The 20,185-nt window shown below is 41.1% G+C and overlaps 1 protein-coding gene and 1 non-coding gene across 3 annotated transcripts in view; both read right to left on the bottom strand.

The window, feature by feature from the left end:
* The window catches only part of LOC122543063 (netrin receptor UNC5D-like), a 457,617-nt gene that overhangs the window by 152,296 nt on the left and 285,136 nt on the right, over positions 1-20,185 (bottom strand). For both annotated transcript variants that reach the window (XM_043681271.1, XM_043681272.1), the window contains exons 3-4: positions 15,218-15,361; positions 8,835-8,938 (exon numbers count right to left, since the gene is read on the bottom strand). In XM_043681271.1, the coding sequence (XP_043537206.1) occupies positions 8,835-8,938; positions 15,218-15,361 (248 nt within the window). The remainder of the gene's footprint in view (positions 1-8,834; positions 8,939-15,217; positions 15,362-20,185) is intronic.
* On the bottom strand, positions 9,529-9,601 carry trnan-guu. Its single transcript has one exon. It is a non-coding gene; the product is annotated as a tRNA-Asn (tRNA).

Raw genomic sequence — 20,185 nt, 5'->3', positions numbered from 1 at the left:
GGTGTTACTGTCTTTTGTTCTGGGTGTTGATTTTGGTTGGTTTAAACAGTGTAATGGCTCTTTCAGTCACTAAGAGTTTTCTGAGGTTGGAAGAAGTGACTTTGGGGTTTTTGCAAAAGGTGATTAAGGCCAAGCTGCTGGAATTAGCAGACAAGCTGGAGTTGGAGCTGTCTCCTTCCTTTAGGAAAAGAGACATAATTACAGCAATAGCTCAACATTTAAATTTGCTGTTGAAATATATTCCAGTGTTGCCTAAATTTGATGAGAAGGATGTGGAAGCCTTTTCATTTCATTTGAAAAGGTAGCTAAACAAATGAAGAGGCCAGTGACGACGTGGGTTTTGTTGATCTAAACAAAACTTGTCGGTAGTGCTAGTGAGGTATTTGCATCACTATCAGAGGAGGTATCCAGGGCATATGAGGAAGTGAAGAAAGTCAACTTAAGTGAGGGACCCTGGTCAAACATACTTGATTTTGAAAGGAACAAACAAATTAATTTTGATAGTTGGATAGGGGAATTAAAGATAAAGCAAACCCAAGACACTTGGTTTAAGTTGGTCCATAAATCAAAGTTTGGCTTCCAAAATCAATTTCAATCAGTGAAGGAAAGAAGTTGGGGAAGAGAAATCCTCATGCAGAAAAGGAAATGTAGATATCGGTCAAGATCATTATCTTACCACAGGATAAAAACGAAACCCTTGAAGAGGAAAGAGAAGTTAAAAAGCTCTGGTGTTTTCACTGCAATAAAGTGGGCCATATGAAATCACAGTTTTGGAGGGTTAGGAAAAGCACTGGGAAGCCAGATGTAGGAAAACAGGATAAGCCAATGCATTTTGTTGGAGAGGTAACGGAAAGCACAGTGAAGGCTAGAAAGCTGCACCAGAATATGCAACCTGGTCGGAGGTTGGTTAAGGAGGAAGTGCCAGATCTCCTTAAATCATATAACTGCGAAGGTAAAGTTTACTTGCAAACACCAGGAGCAGTAGGTAAACAAGTTAGAGTATTAAGAGATACAGGGCCCTCTCAATTTTTCATGTTGAAAGATGAGGAGATACTTACCTCTGAAGGATTATTGCCAGGAAAGGTACTAGTTGGAGGAATTCACAAGAAGTGCTTAATTATGTCTAGTGAGGTTAGAGTGTCAAGTGAAGAGTGGAGAAATCGTGGTAGGAGTACCGGACAAACTTTCAGCTCCAAGAATACAATTCGACTTTGCTCACGATAAAGCTGGTTCACAGGGAGGAGAGCTGCCTACTATCGTTGAAAAGCTAGTGGGAACTCAGGCAACTGAACAATTTCAGACACATATCCTGGGAATTTTCCTGACTGTGTGGTAATGAGGTCACAAAGTCACCAGCTGAAACAGGAGACATCAAAGAGTACAGATAAGAAAGTTGAAGTGTAATTTGCAGAAACCCTGTTTGATCAAACTGTTAACACAAACCAGGAGCAAGTAGATGAAAAAGCAGATATCTTCAGCTCAGATAAATTAACTGAAGTACAACAGAAAGATTAAAATTTAAAGAATTGTATCAAAAGGCATACACGGAAAAAGAATCTGACTGTATCCCTGAAATGTGCTATCTTAAAAATGATATCTTATTGAGGAAATGGAGACCATCACATATTCAGGCAGATGAGAAATGGGCAGAAGTTCATCAAGTCAAATTACCAGTGGGCTATGGAAAGGAGGTGTTGCGAGTGGTGCATGAACTGCCACAACTGAGTCATTTGGGGATGAGAAAAACTCAAGCTAAAATACAGAAACATTTTTACTGGCCTGGACTGCACGAGGACATACGTGAGTTTTGCCAGACATGTCAGGTAATTGGAAAACGACAGGCAGTGATAAAACACGCACCTTTAATATCTATTCCTGCATTTGAGGAACCTTTTAAAAATCTTAATTGGTTGCATAGGGCCCATACTTAAAACAAAAAAATGGGAAGCAGTATTTGATAACAATAATGGATGCGATCACTAGATTTCCAGAGGCCATTCCATTACGCAAAATCACAGCTTAAAGGATTGTAGAGAAGTTACTCAAATTTTTCACTAGATATGGACTACCCATAGAGATACAATCAGATCAAGGGTCAAGCTTCACATCAAAATTATTCAAGGAGGTTATAGGCAGTTGAGGAATAAAATAATCTACTGTGTACCATCCAGAGTTGCAGGGAGGACTAGAAACGTGGCATCAGATATTAAACACTATGTTGAGGGCTTATAATCAAGACTATCCAGATGATTGGGATAAGGTATTACATTTATACTTTTAGTGATCAGAGATGCACCTAATGCATCGACCAAATTCAGTCCATTTGAATTAGTTTTTGGGTGTGAAGTGAGAGGACAGCTAAAATGAATGAAGGAGAAATTGTTAAGTCATAATTCAGAGACTACATATTTGGACTATGTGTCAAAATACAGGGTACGATTAAATAGAGTGGGGAGTTGACTAGACAGCATTTAAAAGTATCATGGCATACAATGAAACAGGAAGCAAACAAAAAAATCAAAATCTTGCAATTTTGCTATCGGAGATAAGGTGTTAGTGTTACTTCCAATGATAGGTGAACCTTTAAAAGCAAAGTTTAGTGGACCTTATCAAGTTGAAAGGAAATTGAGTGAGGTGAACTATTTGATAAGGACTCCACACAGAAAGAAATCTCACCGTGTGTCATGTGAATATGCTCAAAAGGTATTTTGACAGGGAAGGAAAGCCAAAGGAGACTGTGTTATTGGTTACAACACAGAAAGAAGAACTACGTACAGAGGATTCTGAATTGGACGTAGCTCAAATTAAACTGAACAATGAGGAAGTTGTCAAAAGTTGGGATAAGTTATTGAGTTACCTTCCAGAGGAAAATCGAAATGACCTGGAAGAGTTATTAGTATCACAGAGGGAGGAATGTGGAAATCAGCTGGGAAGTACTAACCTAGTATGCATGACGTAGATACAGGAGATGCTGTTCCGATTAAGTAACATCTTTGTATGCATCACCACCTAAAGTTGTCACAGGTTCAAAAGGAGATTGAATGCATGCTCCAAGATGACATAATCAAAGCAAGTTACGGTGACACCCAGAGTAATGGTGTCAACACCAGATGGTACCCAAAGGCTACGTGTGAACCACTACAACGTCAATGCAGTTACGAAGACTGACACATGTCCGATTCCATGTTTGGAAGACTGTGTTGAACAGGTGGGACAAACAACTTATATTTCTAAGTTTGACTTGCTCAGAGGATACTGGTAGGTCCCTTTGTCTGAAAAAGCTGAGACAATTGCAGCTTTTGTCATGCTGAATGGACTGTATCAGCTAAGTCTGGCCGTTTGGTATGAAAAATGCGCCAACCACATTGCAGAGACTAACCAATAAAGGCATTTCCGGAATACCCAATTGTGTAGCTTATATTGATGACCTGGTGATGTTTAGTCACACATGGAAGGAATGTTTGTAACATTTATCCAAATTGTTTGACCAACTTCAGGAGGCAGGCTTAGTGATAAACCTGGCTAAAAGTGAATTTGTCAAAGCCCAAGTCACCTTCCTGGGTTATGTTATTGGACATGGACAAATAGCCCAATGGAATGCGAAAACAAAGATAATTGGGGAATTTCCCATACCATCGACAAAAAGAGCAGTACTATGCATGATTAAGTGGATTTTATCGAAAATTCGTACCAGGTTTTGGTAGTGTGACTGCTCCACTCACTGAATTGCTCAAGAAAGGCAAGAAGTATCAGTGGACAGTAGACTGTGAGAAGGCATTTGACAGCCTGAAAGTGGTGTTAACCATTGAGGTGGCTATCAATGCGAGTGATGTGGGGGTTGGTGCTGTGTTCTTACAGGAAGACGATGAGAAGATAGAAAGACCTATTGGGTATTTTTCGAGGAAATTGAACATTCATCTGCTGAAATATTTGTCAGTCAAAAAGTGTGGGCTCTGGAAAAGCACAGCCCATCAGGCAGCACCTGAGCAGAAGGAGAGTCAACGTTACTATGCTTGAAACATCAGTTCTCCTGCTCCTTGGATGCTGCCTAATCAGCTGTGCTTTTCCAGAGCCACACATTTTGACTCCAATCTCCAGCATCTGCAGTCCTTACTTTCTCCCAGAGAAATATTGGACAGTTGAGAAGGAGACTTTGAGCTTGGTGTTGGCGTTACAACATTTCAATGTTTGTGTTACCAGTAATGTATCTGAGACAGTCATAGACACTGATCTTAACCCACTGAACTTTGTGGAGAAATTTAGGGACAAAAATTCCAGACTGTTTAAATGGAGCTTGTTGTTACAACCATTCAATTTGAAAACTGGGCATGTGGAAGGGCGTGATTGCTGATGCAATGTCGAGACTTGAATGAGAAACGGTGGCGTTTGGTGGCCGGAGTAAAACAGACTGGAACAAAATGTTAGCATGATTATTGTCAATGTAAGATATATGGGTGTTGTAACAATTTAAGATTAATGGATTTTAAAATGAAGCCATCTTTGGATATTTATAGTACACTTTTTTCTAAAGGGGGAAGGTGTGATGCTGCTGCTCCTTCAACAAGGTTACGTTGTTCTTGTTTTTTTTCTCAGAAGGGTCACAAACACCAAGTTGCTGAGAGGTCTGGCTTGGATGGGTTTATGGGCCAATTTGTTGGTAGCTAACAGATACTGCCTCAGGCAGAAGGCTTTCAAATTAAAATAGAAGACTTGTCCAATGAAGGGGGAATGGCCAGTTCTTCCAGCTCAGATTTTCTCTGGTTTGTTTTGGCTTTAGCAAGCAGTTTTGAGGCCACTGGTCCAAGAAACAGCTCAATGGAAGCAGTTGTTCCATGCTGAATCTCTCTGCCATCTCTCTCTCCCTCTGTGTTTAACTTTACCTTTTGTGCCAAGGAGTATTTATGGGGATTGTTGCAGGAATTTGGAACAGCATCATTAAACTGGGATAATCTGTTGGGTTTTCGGACAGGTTAAGTTATTCTGAATTTTGTTCTCTTTTGTTTGCATTTCATTTGGTAATCTTGCAAATCAATTCTGTTTTGTTTAGCACGAAGTGGTTGGGCCAGCTGCATCCCTTTTAGAATATCCTGCTTAAAACAACTAGCAAAGTTCAGGTCCAGGCTACCTTCTTGAAGTGCTTTGAGGGAGCCTGGCCAGGTTGATAACAGTAAGCCATTCAATCCCTTGAGTCTGGTGTGCCATTGCCTTAGATCATGGTTGATATTGAGCTGGACAAATAGGACAAAGCAGCAAATCTAAACAAGAAGCACAGGATTGGGGTTGTCAAAATGTATAGTCTGCAACTTGCCAGCAGACTGGAATTTAAGCAGCTTTAAAGTAGAAAGCAAATGGATAGATAATGAAAGAGAAAACAATATGGACTGGTTGGATATGGAATCAGAGGGCTGAGAACTAAGTAAAAGATCACATAAAATGAGTAATACTTTGATTCAAATGAAAAACAACCATCTATTGATAGTTTTATAATTTCTAAATGGGAATAAAATAGGATAGTGGCTATGTCAGTGAACGAGTAACACGAATTCTGCTGACACGAATTTGAATCCCATCACAGCATCATGGGAATTTAAATTCAGTAAATCAAATGAATTTGGAATAAGAAGACCATCTTGGCAATGATGATCATGAAAATACAGAACTGAGGCAAATAAATCTGATGACCTTGAAATAAAAAACTTTGCTGTCCTTAGCCAGTCTGGTATATTTATGACTCCCGACCCACAGCTATGTGGTCGATTCTCATGTGCTGTCTAAAATGGCCGAGCAGGGTCTGTCAGTTCGATGGGGCTGAGTAGCGATACCCAGAGCTCTTGAATGAATGAAAAAATAAACAGCTATTTAAAAAAAAAACAACAACCTTCAATGAATTTGCAGTCTTCATGTGAAGCAAGCTTCAAAGGTTGGCAATACTTGAATGAGGGTGCACAACTGTCACACCTTTCTCCAGAAGTGTAAGTATAATTGTGATGTGGCAATACGAAGATAAAGGCAATGTTCCATTTCCAGAAGGGCATGAGAGATGCAGTTGAATTTTTCACATCTATCCAGCAGGAAGGTTTTGAATATATTACATAGAGGTATGTGTAAAGCATTGTTGTTGGAACCTAAAATGTAATTACCTGGGAAAGTTGCCAAATGGAAGTTGACAGAATATACACTTTAATTAAATTATGGAAAGAATGTTTACTGCCTCATTCCCCCTGGACAAACAGAAGACATCCCATAATTATGCAGCTTTCCCTCGTCTGAAATTGTGACGGACGAGCACAGAGATGCAAATAGAACAAAACCCTTTTGTGAATTGGACGGTGCATTTCAATGAGTTGGAACACAAAGACATTGTTGTTGACAACAAATGAAGTGGAGTAATTAGACGCTTAATGGAATATTCCTTGGATTCTATTAAAAGCTAAATGCAGCATAAGGATTGAAGTAGACAAGAAGTCGTGTGAATTTTTAGCACGAGTTTAGCTCCATCAGAATCACATTCCTAGAAACTGCAAGATAGATGTGTAGAGGTTGCAGCACGGAAACAACTCATTTGGCCCAAACAGGGCATGTCGCTGTTTACTCTCCACATGACAAAACAGTTTAAATTATATTTCTTCAAGTTGTTCAAATTCTTTCCCTTTTTAGAATCTAATCTTGAATGTTGACACAGTTCACGCCACAATTACTAATCCTGGAAATAAATTCCATCATTCTTTCTGCCACAAGATGCCCTTTGACTCTGTTCTCAATCTTAATTATACCAGGCATCGGTGAGACCACATCATGAATACTGTGTACAGTTTTGGTCTCATTTTTTAAGGAAAAATGTAAATGCATTGGATATTGTTCAGGGGAAGTTTACTTGATTAATACCTGGAATGAGTGTGTTGTCTTAAGATTAATAGTTTGGACAGGCTGGAATTGTTTCCTATGGAGTTTAAAAGAGGGGTGACATGATTGAAGTGTACAACATGTATTTGGGATCCAAAAGGCATTTGATAAGAATCCGCAAATTCAGCTAGCTCGGAAAACAAGGGCTGATGGTAGAAGTATATTAGTCAAGATTGAGGATTGACTTCCTAATAGTAGACAAAGTTGGAATAACGGATCAATTTCCGAATGGAATCATTTCAATCAGTGGAGTGTCACAGGGGTCGCAAGTCGTGCCACAATGTACAATACATATTAAGGCTTGGATGAGGAAAGTGAATATACAATCATCACATTTGCGATGTCATAAAACTGGTGGAAAGGCAAGCATTGAGGATGATAGAAAGTGTCTACAGTTTGGGTTTGTATTCACTGGAGATCAGGAAGATAAGATGAAATCTCAGTGAAATATATTTTACATTTTTTGGGAAACTTGACAGGGTAGATGCTGAGACATTGTTTCTCCTTGTGGGAGAATTTAGACCCAGAGGGCATAATTGCAAAGTGTGGGATCAAAATCAACGAGGTAAAAACAATGACTGCAGATGCTGGAAACCAGATTCTGGATCAGTGGTGCTGGAAGAGCACAGCAGTTCAGGCAGCAACCGAAAAGCTTCGAAATCCAAGCTTTTCGGATGCTGCCTGAATTGCTGTGCTCTTCCAGCACCACTGATCCAGAAGTGTGGGATCACCCAGTTGAGACAGAGATGAGGATGAATTCCTTCTCTCAGGGGGTGAATCTGTGGAATTCTTCAGCACAGACGACCATAGAGGATGGATCATTAAGTATATTCAAGGCTGTGACCGACCGATTTTGAATCTGAAAGAGAATCAACGGTTATGGGGAGAAAGGAGGAAAGTGGGGTATCAAATCAGCCTTGACTTCATTTGAGTAGCAGAGTTAACTCGATGGCTGAATGGCCTAGTTTTGCTCCTACTTTTTTTTCAATGATCTAATCCTGAATGGTGTTGACAAGGCAGACGTGTCAAGGATGGTTCCTCTTGTGGGTCAGTCTGGAAACGGGTGACACTGTTTTAAATTTAGGGGTTGCCCTTATAGGATTAGAGATGATGTGCAACTCATCAGGCCTGAGCAAGTGGTGGAGCAGACTTATGGGCTGAATGGCCTTATTCGTCTCGAACATCTTATGGACCTGGGAATTCTCTGGCACAGAAAGATATGGAGGTGGGGACTCTGGTATTTTGAAGTCAGAGATAGACTGATTTTTGATAGGCCACAGACTCCTAGGTTAGCCAAAGTGCATGGGGATTTGCAAACAAAAACAGATGAACCATGGTCTTACTGAATGGCAGAGAAGGCTGGATTGGTTGAGTGGTCTAATTCTGCTCCTGGTTTGTATCTTCATTATTAAAACTAGATGAGCCGGTCTCTCTATTTGGGGGGGATGCTTCTGACTATGACAGGCAAAAAAATAAATCGACCACTTTGAATGAAGTGCCTTGACATATCTGAGATAAAACATTGTATATAAACGAGAATGCTTCTTTCTTTTATCCAATCAAGTTCCCAGCAGGTATTGACAAGGTCTACTTTTTATCCATTTTAAAAATGAGTTATTTTTCGAGAAGATGCTGGCAGCCTGACTCCTGCTGCTCTCTGGGATCTGAAGCTAAATATCAACACCATATGATACCGAATTCTACCAGGTACTGGAAATCCAGTTAAACAATCCTGCTGTGCAAGTGAAAATCAAATAAAAATACTCAATTGAATGATCGGAGCCTAAGTTGCAGAAAAGAAAACAGCTTTCAGGTAATGGTGTGCATGGATAATCGAGAGGGCATTGTAAACACTTTGTCAGGAAAGCGAGAGAAATGGTCACTGAGTTTCTTAAATTATGTTTGTTTGTGAAATGTCAAAGGCTTCTTACCTTGGCAGAAGGCACTCCCTCCGGGGGACGACAGTGTAAAATGATCTTCCCTTCTAGGGGAACCTCTTTTGCCTGGGGGTCTTGTTCAAAATTTTTCCTCAAATCTGTAAGGCAAAAATACGTAGTATCAGACTAGTTTGTTTTGGAACACTGTGTCTATTTTCACTCCTGATTGCAGACTGAGTCTCTAATCCCATCATGACTACCTTATGGACTCATTGTACTTTCAAACAGAGGAACTTAAGAAGTACAGGCAGTTCATTTGTAAACTCTTGACAACTAACATCGCAGCTCACTTTTAATTAAAACCTCATCTTCATAACCCATGATTCCTCTGTTCAATCATTTCACTTCACCTGCTCATTGTTAGATTAGATTCCCTACAGTGCAGAAACAAGCCCTTCGGCCCAAACAGTCCACACCGACCCTCCGAAGAGTAACCCACCCAGACCCATTTCCTTCTGACTAATGCACCTAGCACTATGGGCAATTTAGCATGGTCAATTCACCTGACCTGCACATCTTTGGATTGTGGGAGGAAACCGGAACACCCAGAGGAAACCCATGCAGACATGGGGAGAATGTGCAAACTCCACACAGAGTTGCCCAAAGCTGGAATAGAACCTGGGACCCTGGTGCTGTGAGGCAGCAGCGCTAACCACTGAGCCACTGTGCCACCCTAGACATACAGGAGCGTCCCTGGGTGGGCTTGAACCACCAACTTTCAGTTAACAGCCGAGCGTGCTAACCGATTGCGCCACAGAGACTTACGATCTTGAATACCCTGCTTGAGAAGATTCAGAGGTAAAGTTCCATCAGGAATTGAACAAGAAGAAGAAAATTGCAGGGCCATGCAGATATATCAGGGATTGGGACAAATTGCAAAGCTTTCACAAAAAATTGCCACAGATGCAATGGGCCCATCAGCCTCCTCCTGCTCTATGATTCTAATCATTTCACGAATTGAATGCAATTGAATTGCAATTGCACTGATTGCAATTGATGAATACAGTTTCCGAGAACATGATCATAAAAAAATGAGGTGATAACTTTTTAAAGAGGCGAGAAAGCCCTGTTGATTTTTTTTTTAACCGCAGTACTCAGACATTTGACGTAAAGAAAAATGACCCATTACTACCTTCTCAGGGTTACAAAGGATGGGCAATCAAATGTTAGCCATGCCAAAATGTCATATTCCAAGAATTAAATAAAAATATCACATTGTGGTGCTTCACGAAGGGGAAACAGACAAAATGCTCACATTTTGTACTCATCCAATCTCGAAAAAGGGATTTAAAAGTCTCAATTTATTTCGCTTGTGACTGAAAGTGATGAAATCTGGTGTGCTGTCCAAGTCACATCCATTGGTCAGTATTGCAGACAACATATTTCTCAACAGGTTTTTGCTGGTTATCTGCACACCTTCCGCAAGCCCTCATCCAACTTCTTTTGAAACTATTCATTGTCTCCCCTTCCACTAACCTCAAAGGCAATTTGTTTACCATCACCACCACCTGTGTTTTATCACAAGATCCCAAAAACACTCCCAGCAGTGTCAAATCCATGCTGCCACCGAGTAGTAGGAATAACTCTTCTTTTCAATTATATCTAAATTGGTCATAATCCCATAAACTTGTTTAAAATCATCACCCTCCACTCCCCCACTCCAAGAAGGAAAACAACCACAGGTAAATTGAGTGAATGAGCATTTAGTCCAAAATAGACTTAGATCAAGAACTTCAGTTTATGATTATCATGGTTCAATGAACAGGTAGATCGACATTGACGTGAATCTTCAAGGAGAAGATTCACAATGACTTTATGACACTTCGAACCAAGAAAATGTATCAATAACCACACTTACTCGACAAGTTCACGGGGATCTTGTCCCTTTCCAAAGTGTGACTGTAAATAAAACTTCTGGACTGAATCATTTGCATGTTGAGTCTTATAGGAGTGAGTACTTCAACTGACATTGATGTCCCAATGTGAGAAGGTTAATACAAATAGCAATAAGTCTGACATGGGAATTAGAGCGAGATCAATTGTTCGGGACTTCACTGTAAATGGTATTGAGTCACTTACGGTGCATAGACGCCACTTCAATTCTCCTTTCTGAAAGGTCAATTTGAAAAGTTTTTGTATGCTTGACATAGAATGTATTTGTAAATATTATGAGAATGACAATTGTATTGAGGCACCACAGAACATGCCAGAATTTGCAGCATGGAGACAAGTTGCACGTTATTGTAAATTATGAAATTTTCATGTTTTGTAATGTGCTTTCACAAACTTAAAAATGAAGGATATTTTGGGGAAAAGAATGATTGCTGGGGTTTCAGTTCTGTTGCTCAATGTGTAAATGCTGACCTCAGTGAATCTTCATCATGTTCTGTTCTGAATTATCAGCAACATCCTTCTTGATTATGCCATGCAGCCATCCATCTCACTCACAATGTGGCTCGGCAATACACTACACAACAGGTGGAAGAAAGAAAAAAAAACACACAAAGAAGGCTTGACTATTCTGAGGTTGTTGACTTGCTCGCTGAGCTGGTAAGTGTGTTCGCAGCTGTTTCATCATCATAAAAGGTAACATCATCAGTGCACCCCCGCTGAAGCGTTGGTGTTCTGTCCCACTTACTATTTAGGTGTTTGGGTCTGCTGGGGTTGGTGATGTCATGGATGTAGGTTTGCTTGCTGAGCTGGAAGGTTCATTTCCAGACGTTGCATCACTCTATCGGTAACATCTTCAGTGGGCCTCTAGGCGAAGCACTGTTCATGATTCCTGCTTTCTATTTATATGCTTGCATTTCTTTGGGTTGGTGATGTCATTTCCTGTTCTTTTTCTCAGGTGGTGGTAGATGGGGTCTAACTCAATGTGTTTGTTGATAGAGTTCTGTTTGGAATGCCATACTTTGAGGAATTCTCGTGCGTGTCTCTGTTTGGCTTGTCCTCGGATGGATGTGTTGTTCCAGTCGAAGTGGTGTCCTTCCTTATCTGCATGCAAGGATACTAGTGAGAGATAATCATAACTTTTTGTGGCTAGTTGATGTTCATGTATCCTGGTGGCTAGTTTTCTACCTGTTTGTTCAATGTCATGTTTGTTACAGTTCTTGCACGGTATTTTGTAAATGATATTAATTTTGCTTCTTGTCTATATAGGGTGTTTCAAGTTCATTAGCTGCTGTTTTAGTGTGTTGGTGGGTTTGCGGGCTACCATGATGCCAATGGTTCTGAGTAATCTGGCAGTCATTTCCGAGATGTCTTTGACGTAGGGGAGAGTGGCTAGGGTTTCTTGACGTGTTATGTCTGCTTGTTTGGATTTGTTGCTGAGAAATCGGTGAACTGTGTTCGTTGGGTACCCATTCTCCTGATGGCTAGATGTACCTTGGTGGCTAATTTCCTTCCTGCTTGCCCTATGCAGTACTTTGGGAAGGACACCAATTCGAATGGGACGTTTCCATCCTAGGATAAGCCAAACAGAGACATGCACGGGAATTCCTGGAAGCCTGGCACTCAACCCAGAACTCCATCAACAAACATGTGGAGTTGTACCCCATATACCAACCACGAAGAAACAGAACCAGCAACGAAATCAGAAATGACACCACCAACCCCAGCAGACCCAGACACATAAATAGCAAGTGGGACAGAACACCAATGCTTCACTGGAGGCGCACTGATGATGTTACCCAGCATGATGACAAAACATCTGCCAACAAACTTACCAACTCAGTGAGCAACTCAACAGGCTCATCCACAACCTGAGCTACAAACCTTCTGGAATACGCTGAGATTGATCGCTCTATTTGGAGCAGAATCTTTGAATTTTAAAATGTTCACACATCCTGTTCTCACCAAAGAGATTGCCTGACTTAGTGTATAATCACAGCTGTGTTTCTTTAGCTTTCTGTCATGTGCAGTATTTGCTGCTGGTCGTTGGAAATGTGAGAGTATTTGCAAGGACCAGCTATAAGTGTGGCTACGACAAGTGGATATTCAATTAACGGATCCTGACCATTTTCATTTCGAGGTCCTTGCTCTTTGTCAACTGAAATCTTTTGTTGGATCACTTGAGCCCTGTAACAAACTGCAAGGAGCTCCAACTGAAAGTGATCAGGATCAACTTCAGGAATCCACTTCCTCAGCATCCAGGAATTGATGGCAACTGTTGGGGTAGCCCATGGCCAGAGGTGACACAAGATGGCTGCCTGTCAATTTTTAGGTGGCATAAATATGGCGGATTAGCTTGCTGAGTTCAGAATTAAAGTGAAATCATCCGTTAGGATAATGGTAGCTTTGAGAACAAGATAAATCCAGTAGGGAACAAAGAATCTGACAAATTAATATACAGGGAGCTCTGTGCAAACCTTCAGCTGCAGATGTCTGTAAGTGGCAGTCTGTTAAGAGACGTCTAGAAACAAACAGGCCCAAAGTTCATAGTTTAGCAAGAATTGAAAGAAAGGCATGATCTCACAATAACAGAGACAACTGATAAGGTCAAAGGGAAACAAGATTACATCTTGTAAAACCTTAGGTGTTCAGACAAGCTTATTGAGCAGTGAAAGTGATTGAGTTTCATTCTTATAAAGAGAATTTGTAAATTTCATCCGAGAAGCAATTCCATGTTTAAAACAGACTTACAGACAGCATGTGAATAGAAGGAGTTATCATTCAAGGGGCAGTGTTTACCTGACGTTTCAAGGTCAGGTGAGACAGAAACTGCTCACAATTCATTGGGTAAAGAATTCCAACATGAGGTGTAACCAAAAATCTTATTAAAAAACTAACTTTATATTAGAAATGATATTATGAATTTTACAGCAATTAGTCATGATTAGCATCTTTTTGTTTCTCCCACGATTAAGATAGTAGGATATATAAGATGAGTAACAGATTTTGATAGGGATAGCAAGGAATACAATGAATGACAGAATTCCCACAGTCCTTAGAGATCAGCTAGTCTGGCAAAGGTCTGATAAAGAGTAGAACCATTAACATGGGAATGTAAATTAATGAGATATATGATCCCAAGAGTCATGTCTGGGAAACATCATGAGATCATGGTGAAACTAGGGCTATCCATAGGAGTGTCCATCACTTATTGGGCATTTTACAGGATTGGATGTATAGATTAGTGGGATGGAACAATGGCAGCAAAGTTGCAAGCAATTATGGTAATGTGAAGTGTATAAAAATACTGCCTTCAGCTGGGGAAGCCACAGTGTCACTGACCTCTCCTCCAATCTGAACCATAATCAAGAGGGCAGCTGGACCCCACGTGAAAGCCAGGAAGCGGTCCCTGGCCTCTCCCACATGTGTGGTTGAAGAGCTCTGAATAAAGGTTACTTGCAACATTAACACAGAGTACTTGACAAAAAACTGGCACATTTCCAAAACCCCTGTGAGTACTCGCACAATCTAAGGCAATCCCAACAGAGACCATCACCATCTGAGGACTCCGGGCAAATACTAGCTATTTCCATGGGCCAACTGCAAATCCTAACAACACTTCTGGAGAACCCTTATAAATTCCAAAATGCTCCAACCTCCTAATTACTGTGTCAGGGACATCGAGATAAACTGTTCCACCATTGTGAAGAAAAATTTGCAATATTTGTCTGCAGAACTAAGATGTGTTCAAGTCAACAATCACTGGAGTGATGAAGGAAATAAATGCTTGCTGAGTGGTCCAGAGGATTACTGGTGAACTACTGAACCCTGACTTTCAGCCTATCTGGGGTATGGGCGATGAAAGTAGTTCACTCCTGCGGTCATTTTATTTTGAAAATGGGGCAAAGGAAAGGAGTCAGCACAACTTTTTTTTTAAAAATAGCCGCCCAATTATTCATGACATCAAGTCAATGGAAAAGAGAATTAAAACAGAGGTAAAACTGGCTCACAAATGGTTGCCAACTGACTTGAATCGTCTACCCACAAAGATGAATTTCACCCACTACCAGGAATCTAGCTTGAAATATCGATATTATACAAAGCACGCTCTTTATTGCACTGAACCAAGCACAGAAGGGAAATCTTCCATCTCATTTCAGGCTGGCATTTATCTCTTCAAATACTTATTCTGGAGTGCAAGTCATTACAAGTCTGTCAAAGTGCAAAAAACTGGCCTATGCATTATTCAGCGCCTGTAGTCTAATGCTGCAGATGGTGGTTACTCATACTCTGTAATTCACACATCCACAGTGTGGAATTATTCAGGGAGAATCACAGTTTGATGGACTACCTACCCTACAGCAGGCAGACCTAGATGGCCTGCATAACAATGGGTTAGCTGTGAAGTTCAATCTTTCTGTTTCTGTGCATGTGTTGCTGAAGTGAAACATTTGGTCATCAGTAATTACTATTTTTATTTTGCTTACATGCAATTCGGACCGTAGCTTTTCTGCTTTTCGTTGTTCCCTGTTGACTCCAAGCTACGCAAAGACACCAGTAATCCTCTGGACCGTGAAAATCTTCCACTTGCTGCCGAGAAACATTGATCAGGACCTCCCGAACACTCAGGCCTCCAAAAGAAGAAGAAAACAAGTACAGTGTCATTGAAAGTGAACTGACCAATCCATTTGTGCGAAATAAAATCAGACAATGCTGCAAGTACACAGCAGGTCAGGCAATATTTGTGCAGACTGAAAGTGTATTAAATCGTTCAGGTCATTGGTTTCACATTTGTCAAACTGTAACATTAATTGTGATTCTCTCTCTATGGATACCACCTGAACCGCACAATATTTCGAGTATTTTCTCTTTTTATTTCAGATTTACAGCATCTGCATAGTTTTGCAACAGACAAACATTGAAAATGCAAGGCACAGAGGGAGGCAAGTTGACCCAATATGTCATTACCAGCAGGAAGAAAGCCATCCAACCAACCACCAGTTTTCTGCTGTTGGTCAATCAAACTGTCAATTGTGGGGCTTCAAACACATGTCCAAATGTTTGTGGAAATGTGAGATTTCGGACTCGACCAGCCTTCCAGCTGGTGAGCCAGGAAATTACTGTTCAATTCCCCTCCAATCCTCTTCCCAACAGTTTTAAATCTCTGTCATCTGATTACCGACTTCTCAGTTAGCATCTCATGTAGTCTTAAGGGATGCCAAACGGAATAAGCCAACAGGTAATTGATATATTATTTTGGGGTTAACTGGGTCAGAATTGGTGAAAAACATATGGAGGTGTTTGCAATCAGTGGGGATGAGTTTTATGCAATGTGGTGAACAAAAATAATGCCCTGACTAAAAGTGTTATCTTGCACTGTATATCTCAATTATCTTTCAGTTTATATTACTCTACGCTTATCAAAACAATTCCTTCCTAAGTATTCTGTCTAGGCCCCTCATAATTTTACACGTCTCAATTAAATCTCCCTTTCGCCTCGACTGCTACAAAGTAAACAACACCAGCCTGTCCAATTTCTCCCCAGTGCTAAAATTCTCAGTTCTGGCAATATCCCTCATAAGTGTCCTCTATACCCTTTCTGGTGAAATCATCTCCTTCCTGCAATTCAGTGACCAAATCTCGTGTCTCATGTCCTTCTAGCAGTCCAAGAAGTTGAGCTCAGTCTCTGCCAGTGAATTAGACAATTCCTTGAAATACTTGGTATTTTTGACCTCAGAATTGCTAATGTATGCACGGGGTGTTACTGATTAGCTCCTTTGTCACCATTAGGATTTCAACCAAATGCAAAGGTACCTTAGCAAAAGAGGTGCCCAGAAATATTGAGAAAACAGAGATGATTTCAAGGTTCAAAAAGCTCTTCGTTCAGGACAATAGGCCATTATTCCCACATTCTGTTGTGACGATGCTGTCACTTTAAAGAGGTTATTTTATCCTTTTCTTTTCAAGAGAGGTCGTAAAGGCAGAGGGCCTGATGTGTCTTGTTTAAAAATTGCAGATTGGCCAGTTCCCTCAGTTCAGGCTTTTTCTAGTCTGGTTGAGCTGTGGCCGTCACAAGATGTCCAGAAAAGATCATAAATCTTCAGCAAATGATTCCTGATGGTCTTTCTCTCTGAAATCTCTTTGGAACTTGTTCCCTCCTGCCGGTAAGAATCTGTGTTTCAATTTACCTTTTTGCCAAAGGGTGTGTTTATGGGATGTTACTGAATTGGAACAGCTCCTTAAGTTGCTGTAGTGGGTCAGTTGAGTTTTCCAATAGTTAAGTTATCCTAAATTCCGTGTTCTTTCGTTCGTCCTTCAACTGTAGTGTTTAAATAAAATCTGTTTTGCTTAAAGCGAAATAGTTTGACCAACTGCATCACATCTGGAATATACACTTCACATCTACCTTTAAAATAAGAAAAACTCAGGGGCTGGGCGACTTTCTTAAAATATTTTGAGGCGGTCTGGCCTAATCCATAACACTGTTTTGACATGACTTCACCTTGAAAGCACTCTGAACTAGGCAGCTTCCATGCTGCGCATTTAAAAGGCAGGAACTGTGATGCAGCGCTTCCCTCTGTTTACATCACTATCCCCCATCCCTTCTTGTGCAAAACTTCAACAGGGTTTTGTTAGACCAATTATATTTTATTCAGTGTGAGTAAATTCTGGAACCTTTCAGATTGCAAACATTCCAATGTGAGTCCCTGACCAAATTATGATCTTGGCACCCAGCTATTTTATCTCAGCTGTGGATCTGTGTGGGCCTCCAGAATGTGTTTTATTGTTTAGTTCTCAATCAGCAAGCTATCCATTTCCAAAGTGTGACAATTTGGACACGGTTCCAATTTTTGAGCAAATGTAACGTTGTGTTGACGAAACCTCTAATCATGGAATGTTACCAGTTCGTGGCTTACATGTTAAAGACATGAGTACCTGTTATCTCATTGACAGCATAGCAACATATTAACAGCATTTCTGGGTTTCATTGTGGAGGAGAACTGTACAGTGCAATAGATTTCAAACTCCAAGCTTAGATATGGGAGGGCAACTTGCCCTGTTCCTGCTTTTAGTTCATTTCGAAAGGACTGTTCATTCCTCCAAAATACACTGCACTTTGCCTTCGCACTGTGCAATATTGACCAGAACTCCAGCACTTCTGTATTTCTGAGGGATGAAACTGTCTTTCTACTCTGGGAGATGTAAACGCTGACTTTCAAATTTTCACAAAAGCGTAAGTGGGGAAATAAGTGGAAAATACAGAAGATGATGTGAGGAAGATAGAAATCAATGATAGAAAGACACACTTATGGAAACACAAAGAGAGACAGGTTAAACCTATGCTGGCTACCCACAGATTTAGAGAGAGGGAGCAGGAACACATGAACACAAGAATTAGGGTCAGAAATAAGGCATTCAGCCCCATGTGCCTGCTCCACCATCCATTAAGATCACGGCTGATCTGATGATGGTCTCAACACCACTCCTCTGACTGGCCACTATAGCCCTGACTATCCATGAATCAAATATCTCTCTAACTCAGCATCAAATATACTCAAAGATCCGTCCTCCGCTGCTCTTCAGGAAAGACAATTTCCTGGACTAACTATCATAAGACAAAAAAAATTCCATTTGTCTCAGTCGTAAGTGGTGGCTCTCTCATTTATATGTTGTGACCCCCAGTTCTGGAATCCACTACAAGGGGAAATATTCTTACCATGTCGCCTCAGGATCTGAAATGTTTCAATAAAGAAACTGGTAACAAAATATATAAAGAGAAAGATAGAGTAATGATATTCATCACAGGGATATTAAACTGACAATGTGAGTCCATGAATTATATCCTGAGCAACAGAGAATGATGGCTAAATTTACACTTTTCAGCAGAATGCGGTATCAAAATTGTTTTCATGTCCGAACCTAGCCCTCAGTTACTGCCTTCAGGATTTCACAGAGACAATTCCCTTAATGGCACGGGGACAGGTTTCCATGAGCAACTAAGGGTGGCAAGTAGATTAGATTACTTACAGTGTGGAAACAGGCCCTTCAGCCCAATAAGTCCACACCGACCTGCCGAAGAGCAACCCACCCATACCCCTACATTTACCCCTTCACCTCACACTACAGGCAATTTAGCATGGACAATTCACCTGACCTGCACATCTTTGGACTGTGGGAGGAAACCGGAGCACCCGGAGGAAACCCACGCAGACACGGGGAGAATGTGCAAACTCCACACAGTCAGTCGCCTGAGGCGGGAATTGAACCCAGGTCTCTGGCGCTGTGAGGCAGCAGTGCTAACCACTGAGCCACCGTGCCACCCACTGTTTTTTTTTGCTCCACCAGGGTCTTGTCCGACACTGGCGGTGCCGAACCGAGGACCTCACTAAACCATCCAATCGGTCGTAGCGACGGGCGGTGTGTACAAATTAGGTCCTCAAAGCTGGGTCAGAGGTCATCCAACTGGAGGGGAACAGCAACAAACGTAAATTGCTCAGAGCTTAAGATCAGCATGTCATTTTATGCTTGGAGACCTTACAGCCTTTCAGACTTAATATCGAGTTTTATAAGTTCAAGAGCAAATTACTGCAGATGCTGGAATATGTACTGAAAACAAAAAATGCTGGAAATCACAGTGGATCAGGCAACACCCATGGAGAACAAACTAACCAGCTCTGATGAAGAGTCATCTAGACTCAAAAGTTTAGCTTGCTCTCTCTCCACGGATGCAACCTGACCTGCTGAGATTTTTGTTTTCAATCATTTCAGTCAGCCACTAATGACCCTCATTGACAGCGATTGATTCTCCACTGATTCTACTTCCACCCATTCCATTGCCCAACTAATCTTCTCTTTCTCTCTGCAGGTCTCCATCACCTGCTATCATTAACTCCTCCCCGTCTTCAGCATGTAGACCAACCTTTTCCCAGCTAGACTCTGTTCCGACGAAGCATTATCAAACCCAAATCTGCTTTCTTTCCCTCTGCTGTTGAACCTGCTGATTTTTCCAGCAGTTTCTGTTTTTGTAAACTACTGAAAGGTTACTAAAAACATCGAGGTGCCCTCTCAACAGTTTTCTCAAAATGTGAAGGAATAAATTAACAATCCAAAAAGCAGTCAGACCGCCACTATACAAAAACATGGGGGACATCCCTCTCCAGCGCAGCTTTTGACTGTACCTGCATCAGGCAGAAGGTTTTCAGTACTCTGAACCAGGTTCTCAGTTACTTTCATTGGCTTATCACCTCGTTGACAGGAGTGAACCTGTTTTGTGAACACTGCACCTTTTCTTCCGCTACACCGATGATTGTATTGGCGCTACCTCGTGCTCCCAAGAGGAGGTTGAACAGTTCCTCCACTTTACTAACACCTTCCACCCCGACCTCAAATTTACCTGGACCGTCTCAGACTCCTCCGTCCCCTTCCTAGACCTCTCCATTTCTATCTCGGGCGAC

The sequence above is a fragment of the Chiloscyllium plagiosum genome, chromosome 42 (genome assembly GCF_004010195.1).
Source record: "Chiloscyllium plagiosum isolate BGI_BamShark_2017 chromosome 42, ASM401019v2, whole genome shotgun sequence".
NCBI lineage: Eukaryota > Metazoa > Chordata > Chondrichthyes > Orectolobiformes > Hemiscylliidae > Chiloscyllium > Chiloscyllium plagiosum.
This window is presented reverse-complemented; position numbering and strand designations above follow the sequence as displayed.